The 17549-nt window shown below is 37.6% G+C and overlaps 1 protein-coding gene across 5 annotated transcripts in view; it reads left to right on the top strand.

Annotated features, from left to right (window-relative positions):
- Window positions 1-4520: 4520 nt before the first annotated feature.
- LOC149089039 (serine/threonine-protein kinase 31-like) overlaps window positions 4521-17549 on the top strand; it is a 123329-nt gene continuing 110300 nt past the window's right edge. For 2 of the 5 annotated variants that reach the window (XM_089236794.1, XM_089236801.1), the window contains exons 1-2: window positions 4555-4764; window positions 12038-12117. In XM_089236794.1, the coding sequence (XP_089092920.1) occupies window positions 4693-4764; window positions 12038-12117 (152 nt within the window). In that variant the 5' untranslated portion in view covers window positions 4555-4692. Of the gene's footprint in view, window positions 4765-12037; window positions 12118-17549 lie in introns of all 5 variants that reach the window. The other 3 variants (XM_089236783.1, XM_089236790.1, XM_089236806.1) reach the window with 3 other exon arrangements.

Raw genomic sequence — 17549 nt, 5'->3', positions numbered from 1 at the left:
GGCCCTCTTCCCCCAGCATTAATGGTGGAGCCGACTGATATAATTATTTTATGTGTATATATTAATTATCATTATGGTGCCCATCCATATTTTTCAGGTATTTAAATTTTGGTACCCTTAAGCTCTATGGGATTCTGAACAAATACTCCCCACCCCACGCCCTTGTGGAAATCAGGCCAGATGATTTGGGGCTGTTCAAGTATTACGTCATCATCGATGGGAAGGGAGGGGGTTTCCGATTTGCTGACTTTTGATGGGAAGGGGGGTTTGGATAATGCTTACGTCATCAACCACCCTTTATGAAAATATGAGTTAGGATTCACAGGGGTGGAGCTGATGACGAAATTTTGCTGATGGGGGGGGGGGGTCAAAAATGGCTAAAAATTTGCTTACGTAATACTTGATCGGCCCCTTTACAGTAACACAATGTGTTTATATTGTTCTGAGCCTGATTTCCTCTTCGATGGTCCGAACATTTATCCAGGTTCTGTTTCTTGTATGAGCATATGGGATACATGCCCAGGGCCTGCAAATTTTCAGGGTTCAAAATCATCTGCTTTTTGTGACACAGGCTCCCATTCCCACTCCTCTGCCTCCTGAAATAACACTATAAGAGGACCTCAAAATTAGGGTCTATAGCCCGAACTTATGAGAAACAGGGCCCTGTACTTACCCAGTCGCTCTACTGATAATTAAGGGGGGTATGAATTTTCAAACAACGTGCATTCACTCATTAGTCAAACATCTTTGACCTCAGTCATGGAGCCCCCGCACGAGGGCGAAACCAAGTTATCTAAAGATGTGGGTGAAAGGATAGATAAAACCGCTCACAACCCCGGACTGATGCAAAGCACCTTACTTCCATTTGGGTGAAAGGATCAAGTGTTATAATCTGTCACTAGCTGGCTTCATATATATGACATGGTTGATGTTTGCTTGCGAAGTTTTGACTCCTTGTCAACACACAACTGCATAGATCAATCATAGGAAACGACAGTGAATGAGAATCAAGATCAATATCTGACTCGAATTATACTAAAAGACTAGTGAAAGACCACTACTGTACCATACATGCACTTCATACATATTCCTCTGTGGAATTTCTAACGAATCAGTATGTGTAGCATGAAGGAGGTCATGAAAGAAAATTGTGGAAACCTGAAAAGGACAAAAGGGGGTGAGCGCTAGGTGCCCAGTTCCGAAGTGGGAGGAAGGAGAGATGTTGAGGGTAGAACTTAAGGCCATTATATAAACTTTCAGAAATGCCAATGAATGTTAACAAAAGACAGGGTTCTTTACCAAAAAAAAAAAGCTCTTGCTTTGCCCTGAGCCAAGCAATAAAATTGACCAGGACTCGTGAAGAGAGATTGGATCACTAATTGCTCTGCATTTTTTAGCAGTTCTCTTTTAGTCTTAAAAAATTGTTGTGGTAGCGGTGGTTTTTTTTTTTAATTGGTGCCTGCTATCTGTTGTGAAAGTGACGCGCCAGCTAAAGTGTGTGCACGCAGGCGTCCTCCTTTCTCAGTTTTCGTATCTGGAAACCCTAGGTGCATGTCAGTTATGCTTACTGGTGCTGCCACCTGTCTTTCATTATTTGAAGTGCAGATGGCAAATGCTTCAGTTTTCATGTTATGTAAGTATGTCGGAGGTCTCTGCGTCCTCCCTGCGGAGAAATTTTAGTTGGAAAACTTCAGAAAACCAACTTCAGCTGACCTAAAGGCACGTATACTCTATCGAGCTGATCTTGCAACGCACGACCCCCTGCAGCGGTTCTAATCCGCTCGTGGGTACAAAAATTCCCTTTGCGTTTCTTTCTTTCCTTCGTGTTCGTTGAAAAAACCGATTCCAGGTTGGTCCAGTGAAAACAGCTCAAGAATCGTTCACAACACCGTACAAATTACTGAACAAACAATTGCGAATGCTTTCATTGCATGATCCGCGCGCTAGTGTATACGCGCCTTAGGTACCCAAGTTGTCGCCTGACGTCAATAAAAACGTTTTTTGGAAGTCATAAAATGTCTCAAACATGACGTGATAAAATGGTCATTATGTCCATTTTGGAAACGTCAGAAAATGACCATTTGAAAATAGTTAGACTTTCAGAAGATAGATGGCGCTATTCGAAGAGACGGGGAAAAGAAAGTATCACCTTTTGGCGCAGGTCGGAGTCGAACCTGGTTTTTCTCCGGATTGTCCCTATGTATCTCACACCATGCCTTAACCGATCGCGCTATTGTAGCAGTATCCAACTGGTGTTATTTAATGAAGATTTCAAAAGTATTGATTAGTTATATTACGATTACCGTTAAATCTCTTGCTGAGTTTAGCCGATGGCAGTTAATTTTTAGTTTTATTTTATTTTTTTATCCATGAAAAATATAGTAATATAATTATAAATATAATTATTTGCGTTATTTACAATTATCGAAAAAAAAGTTTTTAAAAAATTCATTTTTTTTAGATCAATGAATTCGTTGCATCTTTTTGAATTTTTGACAGATTTCACAGATCTTCTGATCGTCCGTAAAAAACATGATATGGATGCAATTATAATTTATATAACGTACGTTGATAAATTTATATGAACAATTACTCATTAAAAATTTTTGCATTTCCATTCAAAACAAAATCGCAATTGAAAGTACTTCATTTATCTTGTGACAACCAGTAACGAATAGGCCTAGGGTAATTTTGAAACACCCTCTGAAGGTTCATTAACAAACATTTTGGATAATTTTGATATTTTCATCCGGAACAGAATTTTTCAGTTGGAAAGAAATTCGTGATTTTTATGACGCAGAATCGTTTACGCCATAAAAAATCACGTCATTTCATGACCTTCATGGCTAATAAGGTCATGAAATGACCTGATATTTCATTAAGGTCATCAAGAATCACGTTATTTCCTCACCTTTATTGTTCGTGGTCATTAAATGGCTTTGAAATGACGTGATTTTTTTTGACTGACGTCATTTAGAGAAAATGACCAAATTTTCACGTCATATTTGACGTCAGGCGACTACTTGGGATTCGTGAGGATCCAGGTTCGTACCCAAGTATTCACCTGACGTCAAATATGACGTGAAAATTTGGTTATTTTCTCTAAATGACGTCAGTCAAAAAAAAAATCACGTCATTTCAAAGCCATTTAATGACCACGAACAATAAAGGTGAGGAAATAACGTGATTCTTGATGACCTTAATGAAATATCAGGTCATTTCATGACCTTATTAGCCATGAAGGTCATGAAATGACGTGATTTTTTATGGCGTAAACGATTCTGCGTCATAAAAATCACGAATTTCTTTCCAACTGAAAAATTCTGTTCCGGATGAAAATATCAAAATTATCCAAAATGTTTGTTAATGAACCTTCAGAGGGTGTTTCAAAATTACCCTAGGCCTATTCGTTACTGGTTGTCACAAGATAAATGAAGTACTTTCAATTGCGATTTTGTTTTGAATGGAAATGCAAAAATTTTTAATGAGTAATTGTTCATATAAATTTATCAACGTACGTTATATAAATTATAATTGCATCCATATCATGTTTTTTACGGACGATCAGAAGATCTGTGAAATCTGTCAAAAATTCAAAAAGATGCAACGAATTCATTGATCTAAAAAAAATGAATTTTTTAAAAACTTTTTTTTTCGATAATTGTAAATAACGCAAATAATTATATTTATAATTATATTACTATATTTTTCATGGATAAAAAGATAAAATAAAACTAAAAAATAACTGCCATCGGCTAAACTCAGCAAGAGATTTAACGGTAATTGTAATATAACTAATCAATACTTTTAAAGTCTTCATTGAATAACACCAGGTGGTTACTGCTACTTTAGCGCAATCGGTTAAGGCATGGCGTGAGATACATAGGTACACTCCGGTGAGAAACCAGGTTCGACTCCGACCTGCGCCAGAAAGTGATACGTTTTCCCCCCCCCCCGTCTCTTCGAATAGCGCCATCTATCTTCTGAAAGTTTAACTATTTGCAAATGGTCATTTTTTGACGTTTCCAAAATGGACATAATGACCATTTTATCACGTGATGTTTGAGACATTTTATGACTTCCAAAAAACGTTTTTATTGACGTCAGGCGACAACTTGGGATGGGAATCCATCCATAGGCGGAGATTAACTTGGAAGATTGGGGGGGGGGAAGGTCATTATTGCTGGGGGGGCACGATGATGATGATGTCAGCTCATATATACATTAGATCAGTCGACTCCACCTTTGCCCCCCCCCCCCCCCCGTATCTTCGCCCATGAATCTAGCACGATGTAGCGGATATAACACGTTTCAATCAAAATGATAAAATGACTCCTATGACAATATGACCCATACTTTAAAAGGGACTTTCATTTATTTTTTCTAACCGCACCTATGAATTATGAGTAACTATTAATTACTTTGAGGGGAATAGAAATCTGGTTTCGTCGTGAACGGGACGTATGGTCAGGAAAAAAAGCGCAGGATGTAAATAAGCTATATATTCCGCGTGGGATTGTATAACTAGCTGGTAGCAAGTTCCCAATCAAAAACGTGCCAAATTTCATTCTGTTTGTGTTTAGGGGTTCGTGACTTGAGGAAATTTAAATGTCCGAATTTTAGACTCGAATATATGATATATGCATGAAGTGGTTTCAATGAAGTTTTAGTTTTGTTTGCGAAGGGGCCACCATGTCTTCAAAAAGCCTCAAGCGCCCGACGTATAACGTTGTTATTGAAAACATACCCAATAATGTTACCGAGGTGAGGAGGGACTTTGTTGTTGCGTTTCAATTAAAATATTGTGAACGTGTTATTTAATACTATTCGGGGTACAGTGTCCAACTCAGTTTATATTCGATTTTAAATGCGTTGCAACAAGAAGCGTATTGTAATAATAAAAATACAAATTGAACCGTAGTTAAACAGATACGAGTCAAAATTGAAGCTTGTTCATATTACCTCGTATATTTGGTGAGGGTGGGCTTTCCTCCCCGTCATATCACCGCAAATATTGGTGAGGGAGGGTCCCCCCTCCCTATATATATATATATATATATATAATACAGTGGACGCCGCTTATTGGAATCGGATAATGTTGTTCCGGTATTGCTGTCACTTTCACAAAGTATGAAACAATTGTGGATCCAAGATGTTGTGATGGGAGGGACGAGTTGTGTTAGTTTGATCGTCCCATATTTTATGGAACATATATTTTTTACATATTATTCGGCTCTTGGTGGGTGCTGCGGTTGTTGACATCTTCAGCTATGAATGGAGCTGAGGCAGATATCTTCAGCTGAGAATGTCTCCGCTCCATTTGCAGCTGAACATGCCTGCCTCCATTCCATTCTCAGCTGAGGATATCTGCCTCATCTTCAGTTGCAAATGGAGTAGAGACTGAGAGTGCAGGGCAATGTGTTGGAGAAACAGCTGAATGTATGGGATCGATTGCCCCTCCCAAGAGTCGAATAATACAGGGGAAAATTTGTGTCCCATAAAGTACGGGATGATCCGATGCACTTACATATCATAACTAACATGGGGAAAAAATTCATTTGTAGTTATCAATTGAAAGTTTCAACAACTGGCTGATGCAAAGATAAATGTAGGAAAGAAAATTTAACTGCCTCGTGGGTAATTGAATCCTCGTCCTCTCACTTGCTGGGTGAATGTGCACGTTAGATCACTGCGTTACAGAGGCAGCAAACCTGTTACCTTAGAGCTTGTGTGTGTTGAAAACAGCCAGACTCGGGGCTGTATAATAAAGGGTGTCTTGTCCCTTTGAAGTTGCTCTTACCTTGGCTCAATGGCATGGTCTCAGATCAGGTGGGCGACGTCACTAACACTAAAGCACGACCTTGAAATACTAGGGTAACCAATGGCAATTAACCAGTTCTGTCAGGGTGGTGACACAGCTAGTACTTACTCTGTCTTGTCATGAGACAGCCCTTATTGTATGATGCAGAGCCAGACCTAAAACTCCAGCAAAGCTCACAATTGCTGACACCATCACCAGATGATGACTTATTAAGTCTGACTGTCCGTGTACTGTCCCGCTCGGTGTGCACGAGCTCTAAGGTAAGAGTTTTATTTATTCGATGTTTCTTGGCCAAAGCCTATAGGTTTATTGTGGCAGTAGTAGGCATGCTCACCCAGCGAGAGGATGTGGGTTTGATTCCCTGCAGAAGCAGTTGAGGTTTCTTAACTGGATTTATATTTATATCAGCCAGCTGTTAGAACCTTCATATGAGCAGCAGAGAGTGACATCATACATCATTGGATCAGAGTTTAAGCTAGGTAAAAAATTCCTTTTGCAAAAAAGTAAAAATGGGGAGAAAAGCTTCAGCAAAATGCTGCAATGCTAATGTAATGATTGATGGTTGGATGTCTACTCGTTCCGTACCTCCTGTACGCATTTTTGCAAAAGCGGCTACCACTTCTTTTGCATTATAAGATTTTCTTTCGCATTTTGCGAAAAATGTGACCGTAGCTTAAACCCTGCATTGGATGTTATTAGTTCTTTAGTAGTTTGCAGTATCTGGACATTTTCTTTGAAAGTTTTTATTTTTGAATATATCAAAGCTCTAAGGTTGGACCAGACTCATTCCCCCACCTATAAGTTATTGTTATAAATCTGCAACACTATGTTGGAGGTCAGAAGGGTCCTTTGGTGACAAACATTTCTATACTCATTTTGCAATGGTATCGGTTGCAGTAGTCGCTATGATTCATGTACTCGTGGATCTGCTTCTGCAATAGTTTTTCTATTGTGAAGGCACGTATAAGATTTAAAAAGTCTGTTTCTTTGGTTCTTGGTCAGTTTCTTCCGACTGACCACTGTAACGTGACTACATGCCCCGGTAAGAAGATCCCGGTTACTCATTTATAATCAGTATTTTTTTCCCCTTTTCAACCTAAATGCTTCTTTATCACTCAATTAAAATTTCTTGATGAAAACATTTTTCCACATTTTTCAAAGAGCTAAAGTTTCTAGACCTAATTATTCTAACAAACATAAACATCCCAATTTTTAAATGGTCTTGCCAACCATATGACATCGATATCGTGGTAGTATGGAAAATGGTCTGTTCTCAGGAGTGCGTAAGTTCATATCACAGTAGCTATGAGTCCAAATTTATCCCATTGCTTTCTGGAATTGATGAAAGCACACGCAGTGTATCCAGGAAAACAGGGAGTCCATGCAGAAAGCATCCGATTCCCGTGTCGGAAGACACAATTCACAGGATCAAAGGAAACCAGGGAGCTTGTGCAGCTACACCTCATTCTCATGCCGGCTGACGCATAGGCAATTACAACTGCAACCAAATATGCTGCATTCTGTCTAAAAATCACCATCTCGTTCTGGATGGTCATCCCGTACTAAATACTCAATCGATCAATGAGTCCCAAACACCAAATTGCTTTTCTCTGGGGTAAAACATTAGTTCATTACTAGAAAGTTCCACGGAAGAATGTGGACATAGTTCATTACTAGAATGAAATCAAGAAAACAAGAGCAGCATGATTATACATTGAACATTGAAGGACCGGACACACCCCGCTTCCCATCTCAGAGAGATATCGAAGCTTTCCCGGGGGATGGGTGTATCCGGAAATTTATTAATTTATGTGAAAATAACAATGATATACATATATACAATAAATAAAGCATGATTATACAGCATAAAACGATACATAAAGCTTCAGCTAAATCACTGGCACCAATTATCACAGAGTGATAGGAAATTTACATATCCAATCACTATGCTCCAAAAAATAACCAATTTGCCTAAAATTTAACAAAAAAATATCAATCGGTCAACAATACAGAACAGATCTACCATGATGCATACACGTGATCATTGCTGATGATTAGAGGTAGGGAAAAAACAATTCAAACTGCTTTAAGACGAAACTGTTTTAACAACAAAAAAAATATTTTTTAGCGACTTCTCCATAAATTTATGGGTCTTGTTACGCCACATTCACAGTTCCTCAACTGGAGGATTTTCACAAGGGATCTATGGAAGATATGCACATTATTAAAAGTGTTATAGTTCATGATAATACATTAGACAGTTCTATTCCAACTCCTCACAATGGCTGAATAAGGAAAAAAATATATTTTTCATATAAAGGGAGAAATCTCATTTTACAACAATACGATGGACAAAAAACCTTGCATGATTTGACGTTTTGCCACCAGTTATGTGGAAAAGAAAGGCAGAGTTGTAAATTTCCATATGTTCAGTTCAACTGAATAGGATGTATGGTAATTGTATTTGAAACTGGGACTTGTTTACTTGTATATTAGCTTGCACTGTATTTCAATGAGTAATATAGGGAAATAGTGTGTGTGGCAGATTTTAAAGATGGGCTTCCACCCAATTTACAAGTTTACACTTATGGGTTCGGGGCTGTAACTAGAATTACTCATACGCCTAGAGACAATGTCCATTTTGGTGTCCCCTCCATTTGTTTTGAAGAGAAAAACAGTAAACTCAGTGGTGGCACTGGAATGTCCCCTGCTCTCTTCTACACTGCTGGCCACCGTAAATGCAACACCCTGAAGGAAGCATGTAAATAATATGAAATTTACAACATGCATTAGCGGAGGTGAGATATGCAAATGATTAGAATTTCAGCGCAGACGCACATCATGCGCGCCTGTGGCGCCACTTCAAAGCGCTATTTAAGGCTTGGAGATTTCAACGATTTGAAGTACGGCAATTGTGTTTTTCTTGTGGTTTTTTCAAAAAAACGATCAATTATGCCTCGTAGAAAACAGCGATCATCTTTTGATCAAGTATCCGAGTTCGACAGAGGAAGGGTAGTGGCCTACTGAGATTGTGGATTATCTTTCAGGGAAATCGGTAGTCGTGTTGGACGAAACCAAACAACTGTAATGCGGATATGTGATCGTTGGATGCAGGAGGGTACGACGGACCGTCGTGTCCAATCGCATCCACCTCAGTGCACCACTTCACGTGATGACAGGCGTATTGTGCGTATGGCAGTGACGGATCGCTCAGCCACATCACGAACCATAGCACAGCACATTCAGTCTGTACCGCATCATCCAGTGTCTGCGCGTATCATTCGATGCCGTTTACAGCAGAGTGGTCTGTCCGCAAGACGTCCATTGCTTCGTCTACCCTTGATGCAGAACCACAGACGTCTCCGCCGCCAATGGTGCGATGAAAGAAGGATGTGGACGGCACAATGGAATGAAATTGTCTTTAGTGACGAGTCACGCTTCTGTCTGCAACACCACAATGGTCGGATTCGAGTCTGGAGACACCGTGGAGAGAGGATGCTGAACAGCTGCGTTATGCACCGCCACACTGGTCCTGCACCGGGTATTATGGTATGGGGCGGTATTGGATATCACTCTCGCACTCCTCTAGTATGCATTGCCGGTACTTTAAAAAGCCAGCGCTACATCTCCGAGGTGTTGGAGCCAGTTGTCCTTCCTTACCTTCAGGGCTTGCCCACAGCCATATTTCAACAGGATAATGCGCGACCACACGTGGCACGCATTGTCCAAAGGTTCTTCGTCAATCGCCAGATTGAATTGCTTCCCTGGCCAGCTCGCTCTCCGGATCTTTCGCCGATAGAAAACATGTGGTCCATGGTTGCTCAACGATTGACCCAGATTACATCCCCAGCTGCCACGCCAGATCAACTTTGGCAACGCGTGGAAGCTGCTTGGTCTGCTGTACCCCAAGAACACATCCAAAGTCTCTTTGAATCAGTGCCGAGGCGTGTGGCAGCGGTGATCTCCAACAATGGCGGCTACTGTGGCTACTGATTTTGGCAAAAACCACACTTCACAGAAGTCTATAAATTTAATCATTTGATGCTTGGTCAACATGTTATCTACAAAATAAATATTGTTGCGATATCTCTTGTCTTTCTTGGTGTTGCAATTTGGGTGGCCAGCAGTGTAGTTGCGAATCCTGTATGGGCAAGGATATGAAGATATTGCCAAAAACTAATATAGGATATTAGTTAAGTTCGAAAAGAACATCTGTAAGGTGCTTAAACAGGGACTTATAAAATTACTAAAATGTCTAGACCATCCGGTGACTAGGTTAGTGCCAAGGTACTAAAGATTATGATTAAAAGAACATATTATGCTATGAATAGCTGCGATAAGTGAAGGAAGGGAAAAATTCAAACATGAGCCAGTTTAAGAAATCTCAAGCCAAGCAATTTTCAAAGCAACTGATTCATGGAACTACTTTGTTTCCAATAGAATAAAGTTACATCACAGAAAACACAAAGAAAATTTGCTAAAACACCAAACATGCAAAAATAACGAATTCTCACATGTTAGAATGACAACCAACATCACAGAGTGAACCTGACCTGGCCAGGTCTATCTCAATTATATTGTGATCTGTACATGATCGAGATAGTGACCATATTTTCTTAGCGGGAAGTCTGCAACACTGCGCTAGCAAAAGAAGCTATTTATGCTATTAATTTAAAACATATTTTAATACAACAGCAACACTAATTGCTGATCACATGACCGATCGTGATAATACCGGGTAACAAAGTTTTGTTACAACTGTTACTGAAAGTTGTCAGATTACTCACAATCAATACAAGATTCCTTGAAAGACTGGTTATATTTTTAGAGATGGTGATTACAAGGAAGAAAATTCATCTCTGCCTCTACAGAAACCCATATATGTCGTTATCTGGTGGCCTATGCCATTCATGAGTTATTAGTTGATTGCTGTGGGGAAGCAAGTGTTGAGAGGCAAAAAAGTGGTTTTGTAATCACAGTGATACCTCGGTTTACGAATTTTCTGGCTAAAGATTTTTCTGCTTCGGCTAACGAATACAGATTCAGCTAATAAACATTTTCAATGATATTTATGTATGCACTAACATGAAAAATCTGTTCTGTGAAATCAGTTTTCGCACTTGGTTAACTCGTGTCCACCTCATTTTTTCAGATGCACCTATGTTTCTTTTTCTGAAATTCTTTGAACCATTTCAGATGAAATGCAAGGTTCATTCCAAATAGAAAATGCATTGAAAGAAAAAAGGGTAGCTTATGTTTTCAGAGCATGTGTTCTTTCAGTGCAAGGCTCATCAAGCTGAATAATCTGAGAGATTATCTTTTCCATCTGCATGCATCAGACTCAGAAATGAGCTGACCAAATCACAAATATGGATGGGGGCACTTATAAACTCGATTAGGTTGTGTCAACATGAGCTTTAGTAGACTAAAGCTGGTGTTGGTTATGTTACATGCTGGAAAATAGAAAGAGCATCTCTCATCTTCCTGTATATTCTCATTTATACAATTTTTAAGCTATTCATTTCAGCCTCCAATCAGCTTTTTTATAGCATCCCTTGGTGTTTTAAAATACTTATTTTTAAATTTTTGGCAGAAGCTGGAATGAATCAAATGATTTTCCATAGCAACCTACGGGAAATCACGTTCGGCTAATGAAGTGATTTCAGAAAAAATATTCGTTACTGAGGTATCTCACTGATATTAAAATACAATATATTATCTTATTAAATTTGATTGTCAGTATCATGGCAACAAAAATCTTTTGGTTACCAGATTTTTAATAGTTATTTAAATAAATTAAAATTAATACTGAAATAAAATTAAAATTCAATATCAATCATTTGAAACTACTAATAATTTTATTTGCAATTAAAAATGGCAAATTTATTTATAGTTTTGATGAATTTTAAGAAAATTGGTATTTGGCCAAGACATTAGTTGAATATTTGGCCAAATCACTATTCATCTCATCCTTGTAATCAACATTTTCAAAAATATAGGTAACCCTAGTCCTATATCCTAACTAGTCTTTCAAGGAATCCTCCACTCATATTAGCAAGTTGAGAGGACATTTCTACATATCACAATTACTGTGGTTGTGAATTTACCGCCATAATCTTATTATTGCAGTGTCGTTGCACTAAACAAAATGCTTTGTATTTTTCACCTATTATGCTCATTTCATTAACTGCTTTGTAATATTTTGTTTATTTGCAGAGAGAAGTGAATAAAACATTTGTAGCTTTTGGTGAAATACAGCACATTCATGTCAAACACTGTCGTTATCAAAAGCGAGTGTAAGTAAAATTGTATATTGATTATAATAGTGTAGTCGATATTCAATAAAGGACACGCCCAGTTGGTGGATTATAGTTTTGGTCTCCATGAGTGTCTGCTATTGAGAGGTTCCACTGTTGTATCTCATTAATTTTCTCAATGTAAGAGTCATACATGACGAGTGAAATCCTGTGGTCTATGATGCTGTTCTAAAAACTCACTTCATTAATCTAGAATAAATGCTGAAGTAAATTAGCAATGAAGTCAATTACATTTATTACAAACTTTGATTCTATTGAATGTGTATTTAATGGATGTGAAATTTTTGTTTTTGCTTCAAGTAAAGTCTGGAATGGATGTTTCATTGAGCTTGTTACTGTCGATGCCACTTATTAGAATCAGGTATTGTTATCACAAAGGCCCCAGATGTTGATGACATTTCATTTTTTTTTTTCACTGTTAGGGCATATTTGGGGTATTTTCATGATATTTTTTCACTTTTTAAATTTTCTGACAGTGGGAAAAATTGAAAAAATTATACAAATACTGATTACATTGACACTTATGAAAAAATATGCTTGAATTTCTTGGAAAATAAAATAAAAGATACTTTTTGGCTTCCTAACTACAAGCATACACAGGATTATTTTGGTGGGGGGTAATTTTTCGTTTCTTTACTGCAAAAACCCTTATGTCCCACACATCTACCATCAGGACCCTAGAGTCCGATTCTTCGTGAGCCTCCTCTCAATCGTGTGTAGCGATACTGTTGTATAGCAACCAATAATCCAGCAGATGGCATTAGTCATCTATGATTGCCGCTGTGAATGCTGCGAGTGTATACTTGTATATGTGTAATACCAACAGAGAGAGTCGAGACTTCTGAATGTCCGGATGTGTTCATACTCGACTGCGATGTAAATAGTTACGTTTAACCAATAGTAATTTTAATTGTGATAAATTTATATAATAAAGTATTTTAAATCAACATGTACAATACAGTGAATCCTTACACTATATTTATGGTGACCCTTGTTTGAAAACGCACGAAAAAATATTCTTCATGGAGTCTTCCATTTCTAACCGGAACGAAACCTGATACCTCCATCCAAACAGATGTAAAGAAAAAAAAGATGCAAGGGACAAGCCACTCACGTAAAAAAGAATTTTCCCTGACCTCTCTCCTCTCTTATGGAACAGCTCCTTCAGAAGAAAAAGGAAAAACCATAGAAGCGACAGCTGTAAAAATCCCGGCCTATAACAGTAATGATCCCATCCTTTGGTTTCCATATGGTGGAGGTGAGTTTCAAACTGGGTGTGCCGAAGGAAATTACAAATTCATCAACGAAATATAATTACGTTGTTTCCGCTCTGCCACCAGAAATTGCAGGACTCGTTCACGATGTCATTCTAAATCCAAACGACGAAGATCCATTTCAACATCTAAACACTGAACTGATAAAAAGAACAAGCGACAGTTCAACACAATAAATCAGGAAATTACTGGCAGGTGAAGAACTAGGTGACAGATGACCATCTGAGTTACTCCACTCCATGAAACGCCTTGCAGAGCCACATAACGTTCCAGATGAACTTTTAGATCTGTTGTTTGTGCAACGCCTTGCTTTGCACGTACAATCCATCTTGGCTGTCCTTGTGCCACTCTCCTTGAATGAACGAGCTGAAGTAGCCAATCGTGTGATGGAAGTAAATCAGTACAATGTTGCACCAATAGCCAGTAGCATCCCCTCTGCATCCTCTCAAATGGTAAGTTCCTCGGAAAATTTTTTAATTGCCGAAATTAGGAAGTTAACGGATCATATTGAAACTCTATGCTGAAGGCTTAATTTTCGATACAGAGGCAGACGTAATTTTAGGTATAGAAGTAGAAGTCATAGTCTGGAAAACAATCGGTTTTGTTTCTATCACAGAAAATTTGACGAAAATGTGAACATCCGTGTACTTACAATAATTCGGGAAACGTGGAAAGCAAAGTGTAGAGGCGGCATTCACTTTGCCCACAAAATCCCGTCACCTTTTTGTAACATATAAGAAAACATATATTTTCTTATAGATACAGGATCTGACGTTTCGGCAAATGCATCTAACATTAATGTATATCAACAAAAACTTCTCACAATTGACTTGAATTTACGAAGAAAATTCCAATGGCCGTTTTTAATAGCAAATGTGTCCACGCCAATAATAGGCACAGATTTTCTTTTTAATTTCGGTCTTACTCCTGATCTAAATTTAAGAAAAATATTTGATTCGGTAACCAATTTATCATCTATAGCAAAAATTCAATCAGCATCAATTCACGCAATGAAGCTGATTACAGGCGACACTCAATATCATCAGTTAAAGAATTTCCTGAGATAACAGAACCACCACATGCAAATGTAGAAATAAAGCATAAAAGAATAAAAAAAAAGAAAGAAAAGGGAACAATCGAACATTTTGCAGTCAATTATGTAGGAAATAAAAATGGTTGTTTTGTTCCACCAATCCCCTTTAACTAAACAGGATGTATGGTTACCATACTTGTGAATGGGACTTTTTTTCAGATAATTGCTATCATTCGATCATTATCAGAAACCCAGAGTCCCGATATGATCATATTAAGCAGCATGGACTGTATTATGTTTTTGAAACAATAATGGTTCTAATACAGGAATCTTCCACCTTTCTTGAGTCATGAGCACTGCCTATGCTTATCAAACATAGATCACCCCTTATGGTAAGTGGAAGAGTGCAAGCCACTTCATTGGTTTGTAAATGTTTTGCCAGTCACTAAGTGATCTGTGAATGTCGTGGGCCTTTTAAGTTTTCTGTAAATGTGCTGTGTGCCACTTAGGTAATCTGTTAATTTCCCCCAGGTCACTTGAGTGATCTTTAAATGTGTTGGGGGCCACTTGAGTGATGCAGAACTGTACTGCAGGTGACAAGTGTTCTGCAAATGTGTCGCTTAGTTCATTTTCACAAAATTAGAATTTAAGGTCGAGGGCCACATTAAACCCATGAGCAATAAGTTGAGCATGTATGCCTTATTGCAATGTTTACATACGTATACTTGAAATCTACATATAATCATAATTTTTTAATGCACTTTTTACGGGATATTTAATTGAAGAGTGAATGAAATTTGGCATGAGCATTGAACACCCTTGGTGCTTGCGAGTAACAGGTTGAAGATGACTGTTGTAATATGACCGCCACCATCAAACTTGGTTAATTCGAAGCTCAAAGTGACTGCAAAAAGAAGTTTGAATCATCCAAAATTCCTATTATCCAATTCATCCATGTAAGATAACTAGACAGACACAAAAAATTCTTGATAATTATATGAAAATGTATTGAATGCTATTACTTAAATATGCCAATTTTCTCGCTGTTGCAAGTAGTGTTTGTGTTAATCATATATGATCACTAAAACTTTCTTTTGGATACTCAAACATTTTAGAAAATCTTCAGGTTGATTTAGAGAATGAAAGATGTTATTTTCAAGCTTCAAAAGCCAATTTTTTTCCAACATGTCCATAGCTTCTACTAGCAATAGGGAATTGTATTCCTTTCTTAGATTCATTTCCCCCTTTGTCATTAGATTCAATGTGTGACTTTACTTTCTATTTTTTAACCGCATCTGTAAGTCAACCACAATTGGTTTTCTTTTATAGAGTTGAACAAGTGTATGAATCTCATTTCCTTTTTTGCTAACTCTATATAAAAACATTGATGTTCCAAAATAAATGAATAATATTGCTGGAAAGGCACAAATCTTCAAAAAAATTTCACCACACTAGTGACTGGAATTACATCACTGCCCCAAAGCAGAATATGCCGGTATCTGTGACATACATTGCAGAACAATCAGTGCTATTGCAAAAAGATCTGGAAAAGTTTTTAGGAAGGTGTAGAAAATGCTGTTAAATACTATCATTAGGTAAACTGAAGAGCCAAAAAAAGTGGTACAGGCATGCGTATGCAAATAAAGAGATATGGAACCAATCAGAGTACAGCGCCACAACAGGCAAAATGTCCATAAAAATATGGATGTCATATTTCAGAAATACAGCAACACAATTACAAATGCAATTAATAAAAATTATAAACAATATTATACATATAAAATATTATACAATGCCCATAAAGAATACTTATGGTTGTCTTTTAATCTAAATATGGATAGCTCCTCGATTTACCCCAACATGTTTATCTTATTTCTTTTTAAACATGTCAATTGTGTTACGATTTACTACCTCCGGGGGTAAGCTATTCCATTTATTAACAACACTATTAGTAAAAAATTCCCTGCGACACCATAACCTTGCATTGTCCCTTACCAATCGATACTGGTGTCATGGTCCATCCCATTGAAAATTTTTAACACTTCTATCATACACTTCTCGACACCTGTGTTCATCCAGGTTTAGTTCGTTCTGGACTGGAGTATGCTGTAACGTTTTGGAGACCATACCAACAGAGGGACATAGACTTGGTTGAAGGGGTGCAGAGAAGAGCTACGCGTGTCCTTATTGGCACACAGGGCTTGAGTTATGAAGAGAGACATCATTTTTTGAATATGTTTACATTGGATGAACGCAGGTGTTGAGGAGATATGATCAAAGCGTTAAAAATTTTCATTGGGATGGATAGGATGGACCATGAAATTTTAGTACACCGCCAATCGACTGCTTTTACAAGGGGACACCAGTATCAATTGGTGAGGGACAATGTAAGGTTATGGTGTCGCAGGGAATTTTTTTCTAATAGTTTTGTTAATAAATGGAATAGCTTACCCCCGGAGGTAGTATATTGTAATACAATTGACAAGTTTAAAAAAAAATATGATAAACATGGTAACGATGATAAACGATGGTAAATCGAGAAGCTATCCATTCTTAGAATAAGACAACCATAAGTATTCTTTATGGGCATTGTATAATATTTTATATGTATATATTGTTTATAATTTTTGTTAATTGTATTTTTAATTGGGTTGCTGTATTTTTGAAATATATGACATCCATATTTTTATGGGCATCTTTTTCTCTGTCACCTTGTTGGGCATTTTCCCTGTTGTATCGTTGTATTTGTATAAGAGTGAACGTTGGACTCATCGTGCTTATTGTACGAAGAGGTTTTCGATTTGAATGATAATTTCCTTCCGTGCAACATATTGTCATCTTATATTGAAAGCCTTGCACATAAATGTTTTTTTTTTTTTTTTTTAAAAGTTTTTGACAGTTTTAGATAGAGAACATATCTTACCTATTACAGCTTTTGAAAAAAAAATCTGCTACAATTTGCTCTCTGTGGAGAAAAAAACCCCATTTTTTGGGTGTTATTCAATGGGATTTCCCCCATCCTGTTTTTGCTTTTCCTGTAAATGGGAATTTTCTATGTACTACAGTTTTCATTATAAGATGGTAATATACGGGGTGATTATAAA

This window comes from Pholcus phalangioides, unplaced genomic scaffold (assembly GCF_987345545.1).
Source record: "Pholcus phalangioides strain wild (caught in Gottingen) unplaced genomic scaffold, Ppha-v1.0 ptg000002l_1, whole genome shotgun sequence".
In the NCBI taxonomy this organism is placed as follows: domain Eukaryota; kingdom Metazoa; phylum Arthropoda; class Arachnida; order Araneae; family Pholcidae; genus Pholcus; species Pholcus phalangioides.
The sequence above is the reverse complement of the archived record's forward strand: the minus strand, read 5'-3'. Positions and strand labels throughout refer to the sequence as shown.